This window comes from Protopterus annectens, chromosome 8.part0, assembly GCF_019279795.1.
Source record: "Protopterus annectens isolate FY-2018-M chromosome 8.part0, PAN1.0, whole genome shotgun sequence".
In the NCBI taxonomy this organism is placed as follows: Eukaryota; Metazoa; Chordata; order Ceratodontiformes; family Protopteridae; genus Protopterus; species Protopterus annectens.
Genome location: NC_056741.1, coordinates 1,266,507,909 through 1,266,534,804, shown reverse-complemented (window position 1 = coordinate 1,266,534,804; position 26,896 = coordinate 1,266,507,909). Strand labels below are relative to the sequence as shown.

Genomic DNA, 26,896 nt, shown 5'->3' with positions numbered 1-26,896 from the left:
TCACATGGCCTTCCTGAAAACAATGGAGGGGATAAATGTATCTCCAAACACCATCATACTAGGTGACTTCAACTACCCTAATATAGACTGGGAACACTACTCAAGCCCAAACACTCTAGCCCAAAGGTTCCTGGAGTTCATAAACTCAAATGCCATGGAACAACTAGTCACCATCCCCACAAGAGGAGAAAACATACTTGATCTCATCATCACGAACATGGGATCACAATGTTCAACACCGGAAGTATACCCCTCACTGGTGAGATCAGATCATAAACTAATCTCGCTGGAGGTCCTCATCCCCCCCCCACCTGAAATAAAAAAGACCACAGTGAAAAACTTCTCAAAAGCCGACTTCACACTTCTAAAAACTAGTGTGGTCTCCTTTAAGGCCCCTGAGCCAGTGGTAAACATTACTCAAACCGCTGAATCACTTACAAATGCCTTCTACCAGCACCTACAGGACTGCATGGATCAGGCAATCCCAAACAAAACTAAGACTCTTTGTACCAAAGGCAAGCGTCCAGTCTGGTGGACCCCAGCCATAAACAAGCTCTACAACAAAAGGAGGAAGCTACTACAAGATAGAGCAAAATCCTTGAAAGGTAAGACACCTTTGATCATTATAAGTAAAAAACTAAGAGCTCTCATAAAATCATCCAAGGCAAATATTGAGAGAAAAATCACCAAGGACTCAAAAGACAATCATAAGGCCTTCTTTAGCTATGTTAGAAACCTAGGAGGAAACTCCCAGATATGCTCAGAATTAGTTCAAAATGATGTGAAGATTACTGAACCTACACACATTGCCAACATACTGGCTGACAGGTTCAGTGCAAACTTCTCCTCCCCCCCAAAAGGAGAGATATCTATACCAGAGGATTGTAGCCCCCCAAACATCTCCAACGCCCAGGTGAGAACTGCTCTCTCCAAAACAAAAAACACAGCATCCATGGGACCGGATGGTGTCCCCGGCTGTGTGCTCCACGAACTCAATGAGGAATTAAACCCGCAGTTAGGACAGCTGTTTAATCTTAGCCTCACCTCAGGATACGTACCCAAGGAGTGGCGCACGGCGACTGTGGTCCCACTTCACAAGGGCGGTGCCTCCACCGACCCTGGAAATGACCGTCCCATTAGCTTGACAAGCCTTATCTGCAAAGCCATGGAGAGGATCATAATGGAACTCATAAATAAAGACATAGGGAACTTGCAGACTTTGGATCCAACCCAGTTTGGCTTTGTCAAAGGCAGATCATGCCTTTTAAACTTGGTTGACTTTTTCGAGACAGTCACCAAGGCCATTGATGAGGGAAAGGCAGTCCATACAGCCTACCTTGACCTGGCAAAGGCCTTCGACACAATACCCCACTCAGGTATCATCGAAAAACTCATCAGCTTGAATGTAAACCCATACATCACAAGATGGGTTGCAAACTGGCTAAGTGACAGAACCCACAGGGTCAAAGTTGCTGGAGCCATGTCAGACTCAAAGCCTGTCACAAGTGGTGTCCCACAGGGCTCAGTCCTGGGTCCACTCTTGTTCGGCATCTACTTTTCTGGAGTACAAGCAAAGACAGGAGGGTTATGGCTGACAAAGTTTGCAGATGACTGCAAACTGGGCGCCATAGTCGAAAACACATCTGACACAGATATCCTTCAGAAGGGCCTCACAGAAACGGATAACTGGTGCCAGAGCCATGGCCTAAAGTTAAATGCCAAGAAATGCATAGTCATACCCTTCGGGAAAAACAAGGTTACCCCTAGCTACCATATAGGTGGCAATCCACTGAGTACAGAAGAAGTCATCAGGGATCTGGGGACCCAGGTTGACAGTAGCCTTTCGTTTGACACTCATGTTGCTAAAGTAGTTAGGAAAACCTTCTACATTGCCCACCTGATCATGAAGGGATTCACATCTAGATCAAGGGAGGTCATCATCCCCCTGTACTCATCACTCATTAGACCTATGATTGAGTACAATGCCCCATTCGGAATGTATCTGACCCTACACCTGCAGCAGCTGGAAAGGCCCCAAAAGTTCCTCACCAAAAGGATAAAGGGTCTCAAAAATATGTCTTATGCTGCCCGACTGAAAGAACTCCAGCTCTATTCAGTCTCATACCGCTTGCTCAGAGGTGACCTGTGCTTGACATATAAGGCCATGTCAAACCCTGATTTGATGAATATGCTTCACCTCAAAAATCTAGATCCCTCAGAACCACAAGGGCGGAGACTTAAACCTTGACACGGTTATTAATAGAACGTGCTGGAGGGACAGATTCATCACCCAGAGACTCCCTATGCTGTGGAACAAAATCCCGGTACATGTGAGGCAGAGCACCTCACTGGCCTTGTTCAAGAGGAATCTTGACCAATGGATGGGGGATCGCAGATATACCCCAGGGATTACTTCAGTGTCACTGCTTGACAGAGGCACAGCAAAATAATAGGCATAGTTTTATTCAAACTAAAGGGGTGGCGAAAGCCAAATAACTATGGGCTAGGCTTATAAATGCCCTTGGGCAGATAGCCTAGTATGAACCTATGAGCCTATGAAATCCAGATTCTCTGCCTCCTGCTCCAGCCAAACCAGATAGATACTATAGAGTGCCTGACTCTCACAAATTCCTATACAAAAGCCCTGTTGCTGATCCAGAGACAATCTCCCAGGGTCACAAAGGGGCTAAAGCTTCTATGATTAAAAATCCTGTACCCTCTGAAAGGGACTCCAGAGCACTAGATAGGTGGGGAAGAAGGTTTACACCTTAGCTACTCTAGCTATGAGAGCACTAAATTGTCAATTTCACATGCTTAAATACCAGCAATTCCTAATGTCTCAAATAAAACAAAAGATGGGCACGCACCCTCAACAGTCTGAATTCAAGGAAATGCAGGATCTGTTGCATGCAGCTGAACAGGTGGGCAAACATACTTTACAATGTGGTTTTGATGCGTTGGAAGCTTCCTCTAGAGCAGCTGTTACTGGGTCTGTTATATGTAGACATGCTTGGTTAAAGGAACAATCTCTGCCTGATCATGTTAAAGCAAAGTTACTAGATGCACCCTTACAACAGGATGTCTTATTTGGGGTTAAAGCAGAGGAGGTTTTAAAGAAAATGGAGGATAAGGCAAAATCTATGCAGACGGTCAAAGATTTCTTACAGGTACAGCCCCCACGCTTCAGCAGAAATTGGTCAACAAAAAATTGGTCCTTTCCAGCTTCTGACAGACCACAGAGGGGTAAATACAGGTGCCCAAGGGGCAGAGGACAAGCACAAATCCCTTACAAACCTTGCCAATGGGGCACTGCAACACAGAAGGGAGGAGAAGACAGGCCCCAAACTACTAGAAGGCAAACACAATGACTTAAACCTCAAACTGCCAAGCAAAACACTCTTGGCAGCTCCCTTGTGAGGAAAATTAGCACTTTTTGCAGACAACTGGCGCATTGTCACAAAGGACAAATGGGTCCTAGACATTATCTCACAAGGATACAGATTCCATTTCCACACCTTGCCAAGGACAAAAGGAATGCCAAACCTGCCACAAAATCAATGGGCAGAGGTACAAAAACAAATTGCAGCTCTCATGGACATGAGAGCCATTCAACTGGTACCTACACAGGAGCAAGGCCAAGGATTTTACTCAAGGCTCTTTCTAGTCCCCAGAAAGGGCAAAGCTTGGAGACCCATTCTGGACCTTTCAATTTTAAACGCCTTCTTGCAACTACCCAAATTCAAGATGCTAACACTACAGCAGCTTCTTCCCATGTTGGGCAAGAAAGCTTGGCTAGTAACGTTAGACCTCAAGGAGACATACCTGCATGTCCCTATCAGACAAAATTGCAGAAGATACCTTTGTTTCATTGCAGGTTCAACCCATTACCAATTCTCTGCACTGCCCTTTGGCTTATCTACTGTGCCCAGGGTCTTCACAAAATGCCTGGCACCAGTAATTGCATACTGCAGACAGAGGAATTCAAATATACCCATACCTGGACAACTGCCTCATCCAATCAGAAAGCAAGGACATTCTCTTACAACACCTGGCTTTTGTAAAACATCTTCTAAGTTGCCTAGGGTACACAGTAAACGAAAAGAAATCAAAACTAGTGCCCTCACAAAATATGATATTCCTGGGTGCCAGCTTGAATAAAACGGCCCAGATGGCTTATCTGACGCCAGGCAAACAACTACAATTAACTCAATACTTCAGAGCAATGGCAACAAAGACCCAACTCCCTGCAAGAAAAATTCTGCAGGCCTTGGGCTACATGGCATCTTGCATACTACTAATACCATTTGCAAAACTGTATATGAGGAAATTACAATGGTACCTAAAAAGCGTATGGACTCAACACAGCCTGGAAACAATGATACCTCTCATTCCCTGCCTTCAACAGGAGTTTCTATGATGGTCACAGGCATGTCACCTCAACAAGGGTCAGCCTTTCACCTTACCCCCCTGCCAGGCAAACTATGACAGATGCATCTGACTATGCTTGGGGGGCACACATGGCAGGACAGTGCATTCAAGGCATATGGACTGCAGATCAAAGGAATCTGCACATCAATCAAAAAGAAATGCTAGCTGTACAAAATGCTCTGACAGCCTTCAAGGACCTCTTACATCCAGGACAGCTTATCATAAGGACAGACAACACCACAGTAATGTGGTACATAAACAAGCAAGGGGGTACACACTCCTACCCTCTATGCAGGCAAGCAATGACCTTGTGGAACACAGCACTGGCTTACCAAGTTCAATTACAAGCTCAATACCTGCCAGAAAAAAAGAACACATTGGCAGACGACCTAAGCAGAAACATCATGGATCCCCACGAGTGAAAACTGGATCCACAAGTATTTGCAATGATATCTCAAAAATGGGGGCTCCCAGACATAGACCTGTTTGCCAGCTCCCAAAACTATCAACTAACAAAATTTTGCACAAGGACTTTTCATCATCAAGCTTGGAAAGTGGACGCACTCTCATTCAGTTGGAAAATGCTGTCAGTATATGCCTTTCCTCCATTACCCCTTCTCACAAAGGTGCTGCTGAAAGTCAGGATGGAGAGACCCCGAATGATACTCATTGCCCCAGACTGGCCACGCCAGCACTGGTACCCACTATTAAGGAATATGGCACAGGGCCCACCATGGATTCTACCACAAATTACCCATCTGCTCACACAGCAGGACAATCAGATTCTACACAGCCAGCTCAAAACCTTAAACTTGGCTGCATGGCAAATCACCAAAGCAACCAGCCAGTTCCTCTCTCATAAGCTGTTACGGATGTTATTCTGGAGGCCAGGAGGCCCAGCACCAGGAAAGCCTACTTAGACAAATGGAAAAGGTTTTGCGCCTGGAACCAAGCTAAAGGCCAAAATACCCTTCAGCCTGACATACCTCAGATTCTGCAATATTTAACTGAGATGTTACACGAAGGGCTTTCCTTTTCATCTATTGAAATCCACGCCTCAGCTATTTCAGCTCACTACAACACGGATCCTCCCTTATTTTCACATTCACTACTAAGGCAGTTTCTCAGAGGGGCCAAAAACATTAGGCCTCCCAGGAGAGCACCAACACCTACTTGGGACCTCAACTTTGTTCTGGAAAAACTTACGCTACCTCCTTTTGAGCCAGCTTTCTCAGCTGATTTAAAGTTTATATCATGGAAGACTGCCCTGCTGCTTGCAATTACTTCAGCAAGAAGAGTTTCAGAGCTTCAGGCACTAATGGCAGTAGAGCCCTTCCTCATTTTTCATCAAGACAGAGTTTCTCTACGAACTAACCCCTCCTTTATGCCTAAGGGTGGTATCCAGTGTGGCTCTAAATCAAACCATCCATTTACCCACCTTCTTTCCAAATCCAGAGAACAAAGGAGAAAGACTCCTACATTCCTTGGACATTCACAGGCAGCTACGATACTACTTGGATAAAACTAAGGTTTTCAGAAAATCTGTCCAGCTTTTTGTATCCTATGCTACAGCATCACAAGGAAAGGCCATCTCAAAACAGACCATTTCCAAATGGATAGGACATTGCATATGTTTTTGCTACACCCACCATGGAAAACCAGTTCCTACTAGCATAAGGCCCCACTCTACCAGGGCAGCAGCTACATCTACAGCCTTCCTCAGGGCAGTGCCAACCAAGGATATTCTGGAAGCTGCAACTTGAGTTCAGTACACACCTTCACCAAACATTACCACTTACCACTTTACTCTAAGACTAGAGCTGGCTTTGCCACTGCAGTTTTGCAGGGCCTTCTAGCCTCCTCTAATCCTGTTTGACTCCACCTCCCATCCTTAGCTTTGGGATTCTACCCAAGTGTGATGACTGCAGCAGGGTAACACGATGAACATAGTACAGTTTTGTACCTACCATAAATCTAGATGTTCGAGTGTATACCCTGCTGCAGTCCAGGTTACCCTCCCTCCATCCCCTCTGACCTAACTAAGACCTTTCAAAACCTTTAAATCTGTTACAACCTTTGTGGTGTATTTGCTTATAGCTGGAGGGATTTTGTGTTTATGCTGCACTTTTTATTATTGGTACTATCTACTGACCACCATTTGGGAGGGGGCACCAGACATCTGGGGCAAGAAAAACTGAAGAAAATGGCGTCTGATGCCTCTCATATACCCCTGGCGCTCTGACGTCAGGGAAGAACCGACAGCAACTGACGCCGGACCAAGACATTGGAATTCGGGCCGACTGCGGGACCGCCTGACGGCAGGATAACCCAAGTGTGATGACTGCTACATTTATGGTAGGTACAAAACTGTACTTTTCTGACCTCTTGATCTTTTATTTTGGGGTTTGTAGTGCTGTATTTTGAGACCTTCTTTTCTCCTCCCCCCATTTTGTTTCTGTTTAGGTTTCTTTTATGTATTTCTTTTGACAGATGTATTATTTCACAAGTATATACTTAATATTTATAGTTTCTGCTGCAGACTTTCAGGAGCAGTCAGAACTATATGTTGAGAGACTTTACTAAGTGTTTCATTGACTGTCTAGGCAACAGTCTGTAGCAGCTGTGAAAAATCATACATGTGTTCTTGTCAGTCTCTACATACAATCATTGTATTAGAGTTTATGCTGTTGAATTTATCTTATTGCATGTCTGTATGCAACTTGCACTGGACTCCTCATTTTTCTTCTGATTTGCGCTAAACTTAATTCATGCTTTTGCCCTCTCACTGGCATAGGTCTGCCTTCAGTGCTAACTGTAGTCATATATTATTCTATGCCTCAGTCGCTATTTCTGTTAGCTGTAGCTTTCATTTTGTCTGGGTTTATAACTACAAAACAAACTGAAGTTTTTTCCCCATGTCGTTTCCCTTGTAGGAGTATTCCATTATCTTGGTATGTTTGTGGATGTGATGTGTGCATGTATTTGATTTACACTTGGCTTCTTGTACTTTGTTTTAAATTGAACAGAATTTGTATGCTGCTTCTCTTCTCACCAGCCTGGTTTTGGCGTCTGTGTGAGAGGACATTATAACTTTCTACTATCAAGTCTTACCAAGGGTATTTTAGATACACACTGAAATTTCCTAACTGGCTTTCATTCGCTATGTGCCTTGCTTTGGGAAAGGTACAGGCATTAGTATTTTTGACTGTGCACGTGTGGCTATTTACATTTTTCTCATAGAGATATTCTTACTCTTGTTCTAAGGTGAACAGAACTGTCTCCTTCAGACCCTCTTAGCAGCCCATTTCTTTTTTGGTGTCATTCGTGATTTTACTTCTGTGAGGATTAACACATTGTGTCAACTTTCTGTCTTGCTTGAACAACAGTTTTATAAAGTCAGGTGCAGGACTCCTGGGTATGATTTGTTATTTTACAGCTGAATACAGATAATTTAATATCAATCCCATTGCAGGCTTTTACATCAGTTTTTGAGTCTGATGTCTCTGTGCTCAGACTGTTAGCAGTGTAGCTTGACTTAACTTTGGGAACTGTTAAGAGCTGAATAGCATTGAGTAGGGCTGTTTCTCTGGGAACCACATTGGTGTCGGGCTTTGCAAATCAAACTTCACTTTGGAGTCCACTCTCTTCATACTGTACCTGTTTTGGTGTTCTGCCTTTCAGAGTAAGAGGCTCTGCAGTGCTAAGTCTGCTTTCAGAGTTGAGAACATCAACACTGATGCAGGCTTTTTCACTGAAACCAGTATTCCTCAGCCTTGTATGAAAAGGGGGTCTGCGTTTTCATTCATATTTTGCAGAGAAGGCTACCTTACATAAAGCGTCACACCCCCTCCCCCAACTGACAGATGTTCCCACTTGGAAAGTAAGTCAGATAATAGGCATATTCTGTTTGTCTACGTCATCCTCCCTCCTGTGCTGATTGGAGGTGGGATCTTTGTTGTTATCTAAATCCTTGTTTTGATATGACTATTATTTCTCTTCCAACATTTTGTTTATTCAAAAACATTTGACCCCTTACCATCCTGCATTTTGTGGGGGGGTTCATCTGCAGCTTTCAGCTTTGAAATCATGTTATGAGAAGGTGGTGACATGCATACTCTGATATGCATGTTTTCTTATCCCATATCTCCTGACTGCCCTTTCTTACACTACGTCTTTGAGAGACTCTTCTGACTTCTGTAGTGTCCCCATGACTATAGTCTCTTACTCTCAGTGGTGTGATCTTCCATGACTTTGTTTAGCTAGACTTCACTGAGTGGGCTGGTTGCAGTTTTATTGAGAACTTCTTCAGGGCCTTTGTGCAGTTTTTCTCTGGCATCCAGCTGCTCTAGGTTGTCTCTGTGGTATCTTCCAAGAGAAGACAAAGTGTAATGAACCCATTAACATCTGGGTTAATACTACTACTGAGAAAGCAGCTTGGGGTTAATGCTACTGTGCTTCTGGTGAGAGAAAGAGCAAAGCATCACTGAGTCCTAGCTTTGTGCAGCTCTTTTGAGACCAGCACTGTCTCCACTACCAGACAGCTGGCACTGCCAGTAATCAACTCCAAACTTTAGAGATGCTACTCCCCCTTCAGCCCACATTCCTAAGCACCTGGACCCATGGGTTTGCACTTTCCAACTGCATCATTAGCCAGCTTGGATGAAATAGGTATTCTGAGAAAATATAGAAGTTGTCTTATGTTTACTGACAACCACTTAAACTGACACATTGTGTGAGAGAGAACAGCTAACCAGTGTTATTGGAGGCAGTTTTCTTATAAAGCCACTGCAAAGTGCAAACAGGTTGTCAGTAACACACAACATCACACTATACCTATCACACACAATACAGACCAAAAGCATAAACCTACTTATGCTGAAGCTGTTAAATGTAACCTTCCTAAACCATAAAGGCCTTCTAAATGTAACTTAAGAAATGTTTATCTTTAGTAATCTCACAAACACCCAGCTCACGAAGCACCCACCTGTGACTTTCAGTCTCTTAATTGAAAAGCCTCACAAGGCAAAACTCAACACATTCCAACCTCGTAGTCATAGGTGACTGCATATTAAGACACACTGATGCACCACTCACTAGGCTGAATAAGGAGAAGGTCATGATTAGTTCCCTGTTGGGTGCTAGGATTTGCCACATCATGCATGCCCTCAAGTCTTTGCACCACAAGAGCACAAAGACACAGGCATAGTGTATGTGAGAGTAAACAATGTGAAAGGTACCTCCCTGGACTATATATATATATATATATATATATATATATATATATATATATATATATGCAAAAAGATATGACTGAGCTCTTAGAATATGTGACTGAGGCAGGTATGAACCTAGCCTTGAGCAGCATTTTACCATCACCAAGAATGATGTCACAATACAAACCAAAGATTGCATTTTGCCATCACGAGAAATGATGTCGCTGTACGAACAAAATATTATTGACTTCAATCTACTTCGTTTCTGGTGTTATTGAAGTGGGTTCCAATGTATATCAGCTTGGGAAGAGATGGTAGACTGTTCTAACTGCTTTGCCAGGGATGGCCTGCACCTATCTCCAAAAGGCTTTCATATATTAGTGAAAACCTTGTCCACCCTCATATTGCCTTTTTAGGCAGTGTCAGTCTTCAAATCTTCCAACTTAGCCAAACATAATCTGGATAAAATAAAGGTATTGGTGCTCAGTGCTAGGAGGTTGAACAAGAAACTTCACTCCTTACAGACACTGCTTATCCTGGAGTGTATCAGTATCTACATCATCACAGAGATGTCACTCAAGACCATTGGGAACACCCCCATTAGTGCAGGGTTTCAACACCTAAAACACTCTTAGGTCCACCAGACTAGACAGAGGCACTAAAAGTGGCAGTGCCTCTATATTCATAAAACAAAATTTCACCTCCTTCCTCATTAAACAGGATAACAACCAGAAACAACTCTTCCTCATCCAATTTACATTTAACACAAGACCTTATCACATCATAGCTAGCTACGGGACCTCCACCTCCTTTATGCTCCCCTTGGCCCTTAACCTCCTACCTACCCAGTATGGCATCCCTGTGCATTAGACCAAACACAATTCTCCTTGGGAACAACTACCCCTCCACCAACTGGGAAACTTGTACAGTCTCTTAACACATGTGCTTAGAGATTTCTGGACTTCATAAAAACAAACTCACTCGACTAGTTAGTCAGCACCCCAACATTGGGGTGGGGCAGCATAATCCTGGACTTGGTCCTCACAGATATAGGGCTGCCCTGTTCCCCATCAGTTGTACTTTCCTCCCTAGTCAAATTGGACTATAGATCTGTCACATTCTCCATAACACTGAAGCGGGAAGCAACATGAGATACCTCATTATTCAGAGATTATGTGAAGGCTATCTCCAAAAATGATGTTGCAGTATGAAAAAAGAGTTCCTGGTTTCATCAAAACTCGGGAAGCACCCACCTATGATTGTCAGTCTCTCAACTCAGAAGCCTCATAAGGCAAAACCTCAGCACAATCCCACCTTCTAGTCATAGGTAACTCCATAGTGAGACACACTGATGCACCACTCACCAGACTGAGTTTAGTTGCCTCTCGGGTGCATCACAAGAACAGTCGTAGTACATGTGGTGGTAAACATCTTGAGAGACGCCTCCTGTGCAAAGAGACATTATGGAGCTCTCTGAATATGTGACGTATGATTTGGAGGCTGGACTGTGTGGAGGTTTGCCTTATGAGTTCAGAGACTGAAATTAGTAAATGGGAGCTTCCGGAGTCTTGGTGAAGTCGGTAATCTTTTGTTCATATTGCAACATCATTCTTGGTGATGGCCTTCACATAATCTCTGAATAATGAGGTATCCAAAGATAAAACTGAGTGATGATCTGACTAAATTCAGCATCCCCTTCTAACCTGATGACCCCCCCCCCCACGTATGTGTAATCCTTTACTTCCAAATTCTGTGCACATGTAAACAGCTGCATAGATGCATCTGTTCATCCCCCCACCCAAAGGAAATACAGTGCCAGATAAAATAAATCCATTGGTGGAATCCAAATATAAACAGGCTCTCCAGTAAAAAGAAAATACTCATTCTATTCAGCATAAATGTAACTCTCAAAATGTCAAACACACACTTGCTAAACTTAACAAAGAACTCCCGTCCATGGTTATATCAGCCAAAGCCAAATGCCTTATTTAACTATGTTAGAAAGCTCAAAAACCTTGCCCATTACTGCACAGAGCTAATAGTAAATGATATAAAGTATTCTGACATGAAGATATTCCAGTCTCCTAGTGGATAAATGTAACTTTAACCCTCCCAAAAGACCTGTCACTGTTCATGTATCCAAGGGTTTTGTCCTTGCTCCACTTATATTTGATATTTACTTCTCGGAGGTCAAAGCTTACATTAATGGTTTATAGATGGCCATATTTGCAGATGACTGTAAATTTGGTGCCGTCATAAATTCTGCAGAGGACACCAAGATCATCCAAGAGTGCCTTTCCCAAACAAATAGCTGGTGTTATAAACATGGACTAAAACTAAATCCCAAAAAATGTATAATAGTCTCCTTCAACAAGAATGATGTACAAGGTACCTACCAGATCGACAACACACCCCCTGAAAATGGAGCCAGTGGTTAGGGACCTGAGAACCTATCTGGACAGTAAACTGTCTTTGGATCGTGATGTATCCACTATTTATAAGAAAGTCTTTTTCCATTATACAGCTGATTATTAAGGGTATGGCATTTAGATTGAGATACAATCATTCCACTGTATATTTTGCACTTTTTAGATTGATCATTGAGTATAATGCCACCTTGGATTTGTACCTGTCCAAACACTTAACACAACTTAAATGACCATAGTGCCTTCTCACCAGGAAAATCAAGGGCCTAAGTCAGAAAATGTACAGTGACCATCTTAACGTCTTGCCCCTATTCTCAGTACTATACAGGCTATTAGTTGCGATATCTGCCTCAGCAGACCCTGTCCTCTCAGATTTGCTGCATATCTGCAAGTCTAATGGTGGCATAAACACTCGCTGAAGAGGTCTTGATCTATTCTACAGCATAAATAGAACAATTTGAAGGCAGCAGAACATATTAAGGGATAGATGTGTATCTCAGAGAATACCATTTCTTTGGAATTGTCTTCCTGTCCACATAATGTAAAGTACTTCTTTTAGGTTCATAGGTAAATGCTAAGCTATTAGTCTGCAGACTATTACAAGCCAATAACCAGGTGTTAGATTCATATTCTTTACCTTGTATCTGTTAAGTGAAGACCTTAACCATTATACTAAGCCCTCTTACTCTGTTCTTACACAGTCTGGCAAATAGATGGGGAAACCTCAAATTGACCCCCAGTTTAGCACCCTTGCCTCTTATAGATGGGGATAACATAAATGTTCTGCCTGCTGTTGGTTATTCATCCTTAATTTGCAGGGTCTAAATTTTTCTTGGGAATGCAGGTCCAAGCTACTAAAGATCTTCACATATCAGTAGCCTAGTAAGTACGTATGAACCATTGTTACCCCCAGACCTATACATTTACCCTGTAAGGCCTTTGAGTGATCTTTGGAGTCCAACAGGATGTTCTCCACCATCATTATCAGTATCCATGAATGGTGGTGATCCTCTCTGTTGTCCATTATCTGGCTGCTTGCTTATACTTCAACAGTATACCTAGACTAGGACACTTTTCTGCTAAAGCTCCACCTTAGGCCATTTGGATTCTAGTGTATTTTCTCATCTTGTTGCTACATCAGTCCTTTCAGGGGCAACTTCATGTTCAGTTATCATGGGCCCTGTGTTAAGGTGGTCTGTACTAATTCTGTGCACACCTCGCCTAGTTATGTATCCCTACCATCTGTTTTTACCCTCATAGTCATATTCTTTTGGTGTCTAAAGAATGTGGGACTAATCTTTACAGGAAATAGCCTGCTAAGCCTTGGCCCTGCTTGTCCATAGTATGCACTTGTAATTTGGCCTATGTTCCTGTTTCCAGTGGCACCAGATTATAGTGGTATTTAGTCTGAAACCTTCCTTTTCTTCTTGGAGTACCTTCTGGTCTCCTCAGTCACTTTGATTAACTATCACTTAGTTGGTCTCTGGTGCCAGGCAATGCTGTGCCATTAGCAGTTTATTGTTTTTGAGGTAGCCTTGTACTTCTTTCAGCTTGTGTTAGCATAGAGTCTTTCAATGTTTACGGCTTTCACTGCTTGCACTCCATGCAGAATTCTCTTCAGTTTTTGGAGAGTACTTTAGATCATAAATGGCAAGTCCCTCCCCATATACCTTATTATTTAGAGGTCCTTTGAAAAGACAGGTTCCAGTAATAGAAGCCTTCCCTCTGCCTAGACATGGTCGGTCTTAGATATTTTTTTGTTATGCTATTGCTACCTTGACATTGTGAAGTTAATATACCTCGTGTCACTTTTATTACATTTGGGAGCATAACATATCATTACCCATGGAATTTCACTTGGTTAGTAGTTTTTTGGCTGTGCTTCATCTTTTTCCACGCTTTTCCTTGATGTCTGTGGCATAGCTTCTGTACTATTAACTATCGGACTTCAGGAGCCTTTGGAATTAACAGCTGTTTGCTGCCTCCTAGTCCATGTCTGTACAGCCTCCCACATATGCTTTTCAGCTTTTTTTTATAGTAAAGACATGTACTACTATTGACTCCTGCTTTCTGCTTTAGTCTTTTAGGAACCCCTTTACTTCATGTCTGCTACCTGTCTGCAAGATAGGGACTGCTGTCTAAGTAGCTGTTGAGTCCTCAGATAGTTATTTAGTGCATTTACATTTAAAAGGCAAAGGTATTTTTGACTGATCTTCACTTTCTTTAGTTCCTCCTTTGGTTAATTGATCTGTCCTTTTAGGCACAGGGTTTTGATCAACAAGACCTTATTAGAAATCTTTTAGTTTTAGCTGTATTTTCTTTCCTTTAATCCGACGTTAGAGATTTAACCAGATAGTTTTCATCCTCTATCTGTGTTTCTTGTGGGCTGCCAGATTTTGGATTTCTTGATATCTTTTAGTCATTCGTTGCTTGCTCACAGTTTCCCCCCTTCCCTGAAGATGATCTCTTGCTGATCTTGTACCTTATTTAGCCTGGAGACTCTGGGCTGACTCTGTGGTGACATTTTATCCAATGGCTTTTACTGTTTGTGGTTCCCAAATTCCTGTTTATTTCTGAGGAACTCTGTCACTGGTTTACTTTGCAGTGAACCACAAGCTATTTTTACTTTATAGGCTGCTGGACTGTGACAGAATTCCCTCTAGCTGTCTCTGTACTAGCTTACTAGGTCCCTCTTCATTCTTAAGGTCTTCTGTTGCATTGTCATCTTGGAGCTCAACTTGTGACTGTCTTCAGGCTGTTTTCATATAATTGAGGTAATAGTTTGTACTTTACACAATGGACACTATGTAAACAACTGCTAGTCACAATACTATTACTGACTGCTAGTGTAATATCCTCTTCTGTCATGCTTTTGATAGAGTATTTTGTTATTTTGTTAGGGGCTAATTCCATCTGCTTTTTACAGTTACTTACTAGGTCTCTTTTTGTTCTTAGGGTCTTACATTGCTTATTTTATGTTATTTTGTTAGGGCCTAATTCCATCTGCTTTTTACAGTTACTTACTAGGTCTCGTTTTGTTCTTAGGGTCTTACATTGCTGATTGGGGTCTGTACTTCAACTTACATGAGACTAAGCCGCGATGGTACAGCGGTAGCATTGTTGCCTCTCAGCAAGAGGTTCTGCTGTTCGATTCTTGGCTGGAGTGCCTTCTTTGTGGAGTCTGCATGTCCTCCCCGTGGTCGAGTGGCCACTGAAAGACATGCGTGAATGGGCGTGCCTTCGCTGAAGGTTGGGTGTCGAGCTGGCAACTTGACACCATAAAAATCTACTGCCAATCATTAGCGGACCGGAGTTCCGCTGTGGCGACCCCTAACTGGGAAAAGCCAAAAAGACTTGATTGACTTCAACTTGCATGAGAAGCAGTCTCATTGGGGTTTCACAGCTTACTGCTTTTAGGCTGTCAGTCTCTCATTGGTCCATAGAATGAAGGTTATTTCCTTATAGCTCCCACTCTGCTTGTATCGACAGTAGATAAACCTCTACTAGCCATATTACTGTAATTAACTGTTGGTATCATATCTTTTTCTGAGGTGTCAGGTTTTACAGTTTTCTCCAGTTGTGCATGTGAACAAGTACTACTATAAATTTGCCGTCTACTTGCGAGATGGTTCTAGGTCAAATGTTTCCAGGAGATGTATATTTAGTGACCATCTTTGCCAGGAAGCACCCAGCATGGGACTCTGTCCTGCAGTAACGGGAAGATGGATTGGTCTTGTCACATACAGAAATGATTTAATTATCCTTACTATAGATTGGTAGGACCAGATCCTTCTTCCTCATTGTCCCACTCCCTCTCTTTCTCCCTGTTTTATTTGGTTTGGGCTCAGGTGTATTAGATGCCAAGCTCCCCAAGTCATTTTGGCCATGAGTTCTTCAGGTTGAGAAGGATGGACTTGATCCTAGATATCTATTGTTATGATAAATACATAACTTTCATTTATGTTATGAAGATTTCTGACTAGGTTTGTACAGTTGTGGGCATTGTTTTGAGCTTTTATGCATTTATTTTGTTGTAGAAGTTTCCATTCCTAGCCTGTGTAAGCAGGAGTATACAGTGACATAATAGGACTGACTTTGATGAAGCTTAGTGGGTATGGGCTTACAATTGTGTCATTCTCATTGTCCCCTAACAAGTACCACTATGTACAATGCTGTAGACAATGCAAATAGTGTACTCCCAGCTGAAATCTGCATATGTAATGGTGTAGGAACACTTGGCATGAAGAACATCATTCATCCTGCCAGTTTAGACTCTACAGGAAAGTGTGACTCTATGTAATGGGATAGGAACAGTGGTTTTGAGGTGATTGTAGTTTGTGTTCTGTTGGGAATCATTGTTGATGGAGTATTGACTCTTTGGGTGCTCCCAGATTCAACTGTCTTAGTGTCTGTCCGCTGTAGGTAATGGGTGTAGGGGTGCTGGGGAAATGGGTGTGAAGGATACTTTTGCATCTTAGTCCCAGCCTTTCTCAGTCTGTCATTGTTAGTGATGATGTGGTAGTATTAATTTTATGGTGAATGTCATTAAATGTTGCACGATTCATGACATGGCTTGTCACTGTTACAGGCTTTACTTTATCTTGTTGTAGTTTCTAATTTTTCCCTTCTGTCTTCTCTTTTCAGGAGGATGTTGGTCAGTGGACTGTCCAGCAGGGGCGGGAAGTCTGCCCTCTTCAACGAAGCAGTGGTGATCGACTTTTTGGTAATCTTGAAAGAGGGAATAAATATGTAATCCAGATTGAGGGATACCTCAATAACTCAGGCAATGGGCAGACCAGTGAGTTGATCCTCACCTGGAACCGGACCAGTGTGCCAGGAGGAAGTGTATGTAAATGCAAACAATGTATTCTCAGTACAGACTTGTGGTGTTTTAAGTATTCTGTGTGTTGAAAATGTAAGTTTTCAAGTGTTTAGTAGTATCTCCAGAAGAATCTCTCTCTCTCTCTCTCTCTCATATGAGCATACAAATGTGTCAGTAGAATTTCTCCCTTTAGGAGGGGCTTCTTCAGTGTTCATAATATTTTGACAACTCATTTGTTGCTGTTGTGATACGACTAGTTTTCCAATAGTCCATGGTCTATGCATTAAGCTGTCATCTCTCCAGCAATAATGTTCCAGTACTGTTGTCACAGTTTCATAGGAATGCAGCTTTGGCATGTACTGTCTTAATTTCTTTTTGCTGTTTCAGAGGATTTAATACTGTTGCAAAAAAATAAGTGTGAACGCTTTGAGGGCAGTTTTGTTACAGAAAAAAATGCATTATTTAGAGAAAAAAATAAAGCAAGTCTTAACTGGAAAAATGTAAAACAAGGACTCAAAAATGAAAAGGAAGGTCAAATGTATTGTAGTAGATGAGTAACATGAGCAAAAACCTTGAAAGGAAGAGAAAGAACACTTGCATTGCAGTGAAAATACAACCTTCTTAAAAATGGAAAAGGAGCCTTTACCAAGTTTAATACTAAAAGATAAAAAAAATCAACGTCCCCTTCCCTGATGCAAGAGCCTTTACTGCAAAAGTTTGGGTCTTTCGGCTTTTCCTGGTTAGGGGTCGCCGCAGCGGAACTCCGGTCCGCTAATGATTGGTAGTTGATTTTTACGTGCCGAGTTACCTTGACGCACAACCTTCAACGAAGATACGCCCATTCACACATATCTCCACGCAGAAGATGCTCTAGCTGAGAATCAAACCAGACAGCGTCTTACTGTGAGGCGACAACGCTACCGCAGCACCACCACCGCGGGTCTTTACTGCAGAAGTAATCCTTACATTTAAGGTCTTTTCAGTTGGAGAACCCAAAAAAGCATCTGTCAAGAAAATGGAATCCCGGGAATAAAAAGCTTGTTTAAATGCTGTTAAAATGGCTGCTGTGTCCCTTGTACCTTCTTCAGTGAGACTTTCACTTCTGGGTGAACCCATGCTTGTAGTGGCACCTATTCAGCCACAAGCAGTGAATTAACCACCACTTTGCAGAAGAGTACTTAAAGCTGTGCAGAAGGTAGCTCAGATATTTTTGTCCTGTCCCTCATAAAATCTGTGATTTTCTGGCAAATCTTTGGCAATTAATTGCTACATAATAACAAGCATTTAAGTTTCAGATTTCTAATGCTTCAGAAAAAGCATGATGACAAAAAAATCTGTTATTCTAACAACTTTGAGTTTATAAGACTAATAATTAAAATATGTCCCTGATTTTGGCCTATGCCCCCCCCCCCCCCATTATTTTTAGCTTTGTCCAGATTTCCTGTGCTAAGAGGTTAACAAGTATGGCTTCCACCAGTGCTAATACACACTGGACCTTGGTCTAGCTATGGTTTGTAGACGAACAATGCCTCCAAGGCCTTTTGCAAGTTACCCAAATTATCTTCTGTTGTTCCATCAGTTTTCTTAAAACAGAATATGTTTTCTTTTACATGAAATACATTGTTTCATTTATGAATGATCAGTGACTGTAGTGCCCTAGAAATCTGTTTTAAGAGTTCTATTTAGAAGATGTAATTATGGAAGGTAGAGGTTTCTTCTGGGAGGAAAGATATTGTGAGTTGCCAAGGACTTGGCACTCCAAGCTTCTGCAATTCTGTCTTTTCTGGAGTCTTCAGGGTTTAAGTAATGTTGCCATTAAAAACTGTAACTCAGTCACCTGCCTAAAGAAGAACCAGTTGGTTTACAGTTCCATTGAGCAGCTGGGACACACGTAATTTAAATGCATATCCAGTTACCAAAACCCTAAGTCTCACTCATTACCAAAATAAAATTACAATACAAGTTGGTGGGAAAATTTTTGGGAAAGGTGTGTACCTCATTAGATCTTGGAAGCATAAACTTTAAACTGTTTCACTAATATGGCACAGTATGAGTGCATACTAGGAGAGTTGTAGGACACCCTGTTCACTTCACCAGGCTCTTATGTCAGGAGAAAAAAAATAATTTATTTTGCTGATAAGGTAGTTTCCATGTAATTTAATGTACCTATAAAGCTCTAGATTTCTCATTGAGGCAACAGTGATCATTAGAACTAAGATCTCAAACACTTCTCAAAAAGTTAAGGTTGAGATTTTTGGATGACCCCTTGATAGCTGAAATGTTAGTTGGTTAACACTTTGAGGATGTCTTTTACGCTTGGAGAGGAAAATGAAGCAGATTACTGCAGTGGGCAATGATTTCATGTAAAATATCCTTGTTGGGTTTGTATTTTCTGCAGATTAACACTGGTCATCTTCTTCTGTAAGTTCCCATGCCTAGAGGCAGTCATGCCCCTCTGATCACACATGCTATGTTGTCATAAGATTACTAATATAAGCACATTCATCTTCCATATTTATTAGTTTTTGTGTCCTGTTTGCATCGTTTGATTTTGAGCATGTATTGCTTGTCCTTTGGCATTTTGTCATGTCAGAAATGTTTATGATTTCAGAAGAATGGTGAATGTGTGTTTATTGTTGAACTCTGTAGAAGTATACCTCTCAACAGCGAATGGGTGGGCTTATGATGAGAACCTAGCCCGGGTGGTAGGTCCTGTATCGTCCTCTGATTTCTGGTCCCTCAGGGGTAGATATTAATGGTTACATTCCACTCATCCCTGTTTGCAGAACATTTTAGACATTCGAAAGGCACATCATTAAATCTTACCCTGGGATCTGTGGGTCTGCTTCTTATTGCAACAGCTCTTTCATGTGATTAACTGGTCTCTTGGTTTGTCTAGCCTGATAAGTATGGTATTAGGCCTTCATTAGTTGAGCTTTGTCCAGACCCACTTGAGAGGTCAGTGGATGAACTGTGTGCAAGTTCCATGAACAGAAGAGCCTAGGCTTCTTTTTAACTCTTAGTCGGAGCTAGAGTTATGGGTATGGGATTTCTCCCATATGGATGTTGGTTCAGTACCAGTGTCAGGCCTGCTGTAGGCCTCTCCTCATCGTTTATGGGCCCCCATTAGAACAGCACCTTGCATGGTTTGGTTATACACTCATGCTTATTCATACCATGGTGCATGCCTTGTTACTAGAGCATTTGGAGTGAATGGGATTCTCTCCTTACCCATTTGGTTGTCCTGGGGGAATTAGGTGGGGAAGACTTCATTTTTGAGATTGATGAAACTTTGGAGATGTCCTTCATGGATGCATCTGCAGTCATAACAACTGGGTTGTCCTGTCGTCAGGCAGCCCTTCAGTCGGCCAGATTCCAAAGTCCGGGTCCGGCTTCGGCTGATGTCGCACTTCACCCGACGTCATCTCTGTTGGTCTTCGGGTATAAAGGCATCAGCCGACGCCATTTTCCTCAGTCTTTCTTGCCGCGTGGCGCCCGAAGCAGAAGCTGTTCGCAAGTACCGGTCAGTCGGATCCAGAGATTACTTCTACCGAATACTACTTCGAAGACTTATAAAGCTAAGTACCCCGTTGGGGACTCTTTCTTGCCTCAGCCGATGTCAGAAAAAGTTAATAATTGTTTAACCTGTGGGAAACAAATACCTCATAAAGATTTCCACTCTTATTGTCTGCCTTGTTTAGGCCCAGCCCACGACGTAGCAGCCTGTTCGGCCTGTGCTTCTTTCAACCGACAAACGCTTAGGCGTCGGTCGGAGTTTGCTGAACAGTTTTTCGGTTCTGATTTTGCGTACATTATGCCGTCGGATCCTCCGACTACCCAATCTGCCAAAAAACGCAAAGATAAAGACCGACACTCGCGGTCCGTGGTTTCGGCTGAAACCATGGTTAAGCAAACCGCGAGTGTCTCGGTTTCAGCCGAAACCGAGAAAACTGATCAAAGTACAGCTGAATCTATCTCTCCAACTGAGGCCCCTGCTACCATTCTTGAATCGGCCTCAGAAATTATACCCACTACGGTGGTTGCCACTGACTTATCAGACACCATTCCCTTGGATGTCTCTACCCCAGCACGTGGTGCTGCTAGGCCTCCAGCAGCCATGTCCATTAAGGCCTTCGCCAGGGCTAAAGCAGCCAAGACTACTAAAACAGTGCCTGTTAAACCCCCTTCAACCAGGCCCTCCTCTAGTTCTCAAATGCTTACTCTGGCAGAAGATTTAATTTCATTAATTAGAGGATCTCAATCTCACCCAGACAGGGCCTCTCAGCCCCAGAGAAGAGACCTAGGGCAGAGCCCCTGAGCCAGTGTCATCTGATGATTCAGCCGATGAATCAGACATAACTGACCAGCCAGAGGCTCCTTTCTCTAATTTTGAAGACTCTGATGCTGAAGAATCCATTCCAGCTGCTTCCCCACCAGAAGAATTTTCCTTTGGGGAAACCTTACATGCCATGAGAGCAGTTCCAATGGCAGCAACAGGATTTTTCAGACTCCAGAAAAGACTTAGGACTTTCTGCACCTTCCACAACACAGGCCCTTAGCTATACCTCCTGTTCTCTCTGTGGTGGATGATGCTTTCAATGATGTCTGCTCCGCTCCAGATTCTTTACCTCCAGCCCCTGCCAAACCAGACAGATTTTACAGGGTGCCAGACACTCATCACCACCTTTACAAGGCCCCTCTTGCAGACCCGAAACTATATCCCAGGGTCCCAAGGCAGTAGCAGCGACCATAGCTAAAACCCTATTCCTTCTGAAAGGGAAGCAAGGTCATTAGACAGATGGGGCAAAAAGGTCTACACTTCAGCTACTCTCTCAGCTAGAGCTTTAAACTGTCAGTTTCACATGATACAATACCAAGAGTTTATGCTTGATCAGTTAACTAAAAGCTAACCACTGATGAATCTCTTGATAAGAAATATGTATTAGAAATGGTAAATAACATACAACAGGTTAGTAACCATTCCTTAAAATGTGGCTATGATGCACTGGAGGCTTCATTTAGATCAGCCATGACTGGCACAGTGATAAGAAGGCATGCATGGCTAAAGGAGCAAGCTTTACCAGATCATGTTAAAGCAAAGTTACTAGATGCTCCTATGGATAAGACAAGTTTGTTTGGTACACCTGCCCAGCAGGTTATGAAGAAAATGGAAGAAAAGGCAAAATCCGTTCAAACGGTTAAAGATTTCTTGCAGGTTCAACCCCCAAGGTTTAGCAGGAACTGGCCTGCCAAAAATTGGTCCTTTCCTGACTCCACAAGATCTCAAAGGGGCAGAAACAGACGTTCCAGAGGCAGAAACCAATCCAGAGGAGGTGCCTACAGAGGACGACAGTGGCAAGGTAACAACAGAGGCACAGACACAACCACTGCCACTACATCAACACAACCACAGTGACTTAATCCTAAATCCGCCTACCAGGGAACAAATAGCATCTCCTCTAGGCGGAAAGTTAACCTTATTTTCAAAAAACTGGCACTATATAACAAAAGACAAGTGGATTTTACAAACCATAGATCAAGGATACCGGTTCCACTTCCACACTTTACCAATCAAAAGAGGAATGCCAAATCTACCTCCAAATCAAAAAACAGAGGCTCTACAACAGATAATGCAGTTAGCGAACATGAGAGCTGTGGAAAAAGTGCCAACTGCAGAGCAAGGAAAGGGGTTCTACTCAAGACTATTCCTAGTTCCAAGAAAGGAAAAAAGTTGGAGACCAATTCTCGACCTGTCCGCCTTAAATACATACATCATTGTCCCAAAATTCAAAATGCTGACCCTACAGCAACTTCTTCCCATGCTGGGCAAGGAGTGTTGGCTGGTAACTCTAGATCTCAAGGAGGCATACCTGCACGTCCCCATTCGACCAATCTGCAGAAGATACCTCAGATTTCTTGCAGGATCAGAGCACTATCAATTCTCAGCATTGCCCTTTGGCTTATCTACTGCGCCCAGAGTATTCACAAAATGCCTGGCATCAGTAATTGCCCATTGCAGACTACAGGGAATACAAATTTACCCATACCTGGACGACTGCCTGCTACAAGGGGACAACAAAAGCAAGCTGACAACAGATTTACAAAGGGTGATTTACTTGCTACAAGCACTGGGATACACAGTCAATCTACAAAAGTCAAGGCTGATACCATCCCAAACAAGGACATTCTTGGGCGCGAAATTGGACACAGTAAAACAAATGGCATTCCTAACTGCAGAAAAACAAAAGAACTCCCTCTTTACTTCTTGGCACTAACAAAGCTGAACAAGTTAACAGCAAGAAAAGTACTGCAGGCCTTGGGCTTCATGGCATCATGCATAATCCTGGTCCCACTTGCCAGACTACATATGAGAAAACTACAGTGGTACCTAAAGAATTTATGGTCCCAACACAGTCACAGCCTAGAAACAGAAATCCCACTAATTCCATGCTTAAAACAGGAGTTCCTATGGTGGGCTCAGGCATGCCAGACAAACCCAGGCCTACCCTTTCGCAGATGTCAAGCAAGCCAGACCATCACAACAGACGCTTCAGACCTAGGATGGGGGGCCCACATGCTGGACAAATGCGTGCAAGGATTGTGGACACAGGATCAACTTCACCTGCACATCAACCTAAAAGAAATGCTGGCAGTAAAACTGGCAATCCAAAGGTTCAGACCATTTCTCAAAGAGGGCCAGTTGATGATAAGGACAGACAACACCACAGTCATGTGGTACATCAACAAGCAGGGAGGCACTCATTCATACCCCCTATGCAGAATGACTTTGGAGCTGTGGAACCTGGCACTCAGCTACAACATCCAGTTACAGGCAATTTTTGTACCGGGAAAAGAAAATATTCTAGCAGACATATTAAGCAGAACTACATCGGATGCTCACGAATGGAAACTGCACCCGGACATTTTCAAGACCATCTCAAAGAAATGGGGAATGCCTCAGATAGATCTATTTGCATCACCTCTCAATCACCAGCTCAAAAAATTCTGCACAAGGACATTACACCCACTGGCATGGAAAGTGGATTCGCTCTCCTTCAGCTGGAAAGGCCTGACAGCATATGCATTCCCACCTCTTCCCTTGATACACAAAGTATTACTAAAAATCAAGGAAGAACGTCCAAGGATAATCCTGATAGCTCCAAACTGGCCAAGACAACACTGGCACCCACTGCTGAGGAGCATGTCTCAGAACAATATGTGGCCAATACCCCTGATGCCGTTGATGCTAACTCAGAACAACTACAGCATCATACATCCAAACCTAAAAACGTTGCAACTGACTGCATGGAACATCACATAGCAACAGCTAACCCAGAACTTTCCCAAAGAGTTAAAGACATTATTCTTGAAGCACGCAGACCTTCAACAAGAAGGAACTATGCTGGAAAATGGAAAAGGTTTGTCATTTGGAGTACTGAAAGAGGAAAAGATGTGTCAAACATAGATATGCCTAACATTCTAGAGTATCTGGCCGAACTTCTTCATTCAGGCTTATCCTACTCCTCCATCAAGATACATGCATCAGCTATTTCAGCAGAATACAGCTTTGATCCACCTGTTTTTCGCACCCTTTGCTCAGGCAGTTCCTCAGAGGAATCAAGAATGTAAAACCTCCAAGGAAACCACCTTTGCCAGCTTGGGACTTAAACTTTGTGCTAGAAAAGTTGACACTATCACCCTTTGAACCAGCAGCAACAGCAGACCTACAACACCTGTCATGGAAAACTGCTTTCCTACTGGCAATTACTTCAGCAAGGAGGGTTTCAGAGCTACAGGCCTTAATGGCAGTGCAACCCTTCCTAATCTTCCACCAAGATAGAGTGTCCATGAGGACTAATCCTACATTTATGCCTAAGGTGGTATCCAGAGTGTCTTTAAACCAGGCAATCCACCTACCTACCTTCTTTCCCAACCCACAAAACAGAGGGAAAGAATACTGCATACCTTGGATGTACATAGACAGCTGCTACTACTTGGACAGAACAAAAATAGCAGAAAGACTGACCAACTTTTTGTAGCCTATGCAACAGGAAGGGAAGGAAAAGCTATTTCCAAACAGACAATCTCCAAATGGATAGGAAATTGCATACGATTCTGTTACTCCTTCCATGGAAAACCAATTCCACAGAACATAAGACCTCATTCTACAAGGGCAACAGCCACTACCACAGCCTTCTTACGAGGAGTGGCAACCAAAGACATTATTGAGGCGGCTACTTGGACCTCCGTGCATACATTTGCCAAGTATTATAACTTACCTCTATATTCCAGATCCCGAGCAGGGTTTGCCACTGCTGTACTGCAAGGGATCCTAAACACACCATAATCTAGTTTTATCCTCCTCTCCTAGTTGGCTATGGTATTCTACCCAGTTGTTATGACTGCAGATGCATCCATGAAGGACATAGTACAGTTTTGTACCTACCATAAATGTAGATGTCCGAACTGGATAGCATCTGCAGTCAGGATTACCCTCCCTCCTTGCCCTGTGTGGTACTCCTAGGGTATTTTACCCCCCTAATAGCGAGCTGGTGGGGGAGTCTTTATGGTGTATTTGTTTGTATATATGTACATACATGCTTATTTTTGTGTTTACCTCTATCTTTTTGGAAACATTGGCATCTATCCAAATTTTAGCCTCCAAGAGGGCTACTGGCATCTGGGGCAAGAAACACTGAGGAAAATGGCGTCGGCTGATGCCTTTATACCCGAAGACCAACAGAGATGACGTCGGGTGAAGTGCGACATCAGCCGAAGCCGGACCCGGACTTTGGAATCCGGCCGACTGAAGGGCTGCCTGACGACAGGACAACCCAGTTGTTATGACTGCAGATGCTATCCAGTTCGGACATCTACATTTATGGTAGGTACAAAACTGTACTTTTGTCTTCCTTCTCTACTTTATGGTTGAAAATTTATTTAGGACTGCTGTGTGATACAAGAGGCTTGCTTTGCTGTTGTCGCAGGGTGTCCCTGTGATACTTCACCATTCTCCCTGAGGGTTGGATCCCCCCTCCCAAGTTGGTTTTCCTAATAAATTTTGTAAAGTGGCTGTTATTTTTGAGAAGGATGAAACCTAAAAATCCCTAGCTGCTTCCTAATCTTTGTAGGATGAAGCCTTCTTTAGGAAGAGCCCCCCTCGATACATGAGAGCTTGTTTTACCCTTGCTGCAATATGTTCCTAAAATGTCTCACAGGTTTTCTTGAGTACCCACTCCTGGGATAAGTTCATAGGTTCATAGGTTTATACTAGGCTATCTGCCCTAAGGCATTTATAAGCCTAGCCCAAATTTTTGTGGCTTACGCCACCCCTTATATGAAAAAATACTGTGCCCATTAGTTTGTTGTGCCTCTGTCCAGCAGTGACACAGAGATGATTCCCGGGGTAAACCTACGATCTCCCATCCACAGGTCTAGATTTCTCTTGAACAGAGTCAGCGAGGTGCTCTGCCTCACATGGACCGGGATTTTATTCCACAGCATAGGGAGTCTCTGAGTGATAAATCTATCCCTCCAGCACGTCCTATTTATATCCGTGCTAAGGTTTAAGTCGCTTGCTCTAGTGGTTTTGGTGGATTTGGATTTTTTGAGGTGGAGCATGTCCATTAATTCCAGGTTGGACATGGCCTTGTATGTCAGGCACATGTCACCTCTGAGCAGACGGTATGCGACTGAATAGAGCTGGAGTTTCTTCAATCTGGCAGCATATGACAGATTTTGGAGTCCCTTTATCCTTTTGGTGAGGAACTTTTGGGGTCTCTCCAATTGCTGCAGATGTCTGGTGAGATGCATCCCGAATGGGGCATTGTACTCGATCATTGGCCTGATAAGTGAAAAGTACAGGGGAACAATGACCTCACTAGATCTGGATGTGAATCCCTTCATGATCAGGTGGGCAATGTAGAAGGTCTTTCTAACCACTTTAGCAATGTGAGTGTCAAAAGAAAGGCCACTGTCAACTTGGGTCCCCAGGTCCCTGCTAACCT

General features: G+C 43.0%; 1 protein-coding gene across 1 annotated transcript in view; it reads left to right on the top strand.

Moving 5' to 3' along the window:
- MEGF8 (multiple EGF like domains 8) overlaps positions 1 to 26,896 on the top strand; it is a 1,779,602-nt gene that overhangs the window by 291,460 nt on the left and 1,461,246 nt on the right. Inside the window, exon 13 of the mRNA XM_044079419.1 lies at positions 16,712 to 16,912. Coding sequence (XP_043935354.1) covers positions 16,712 to 16,912 — 201 coding nt within the window. The remainder of the gene's footprint in view (positions 1 to 16,711; positions 16,913 to 26,896) is intronic.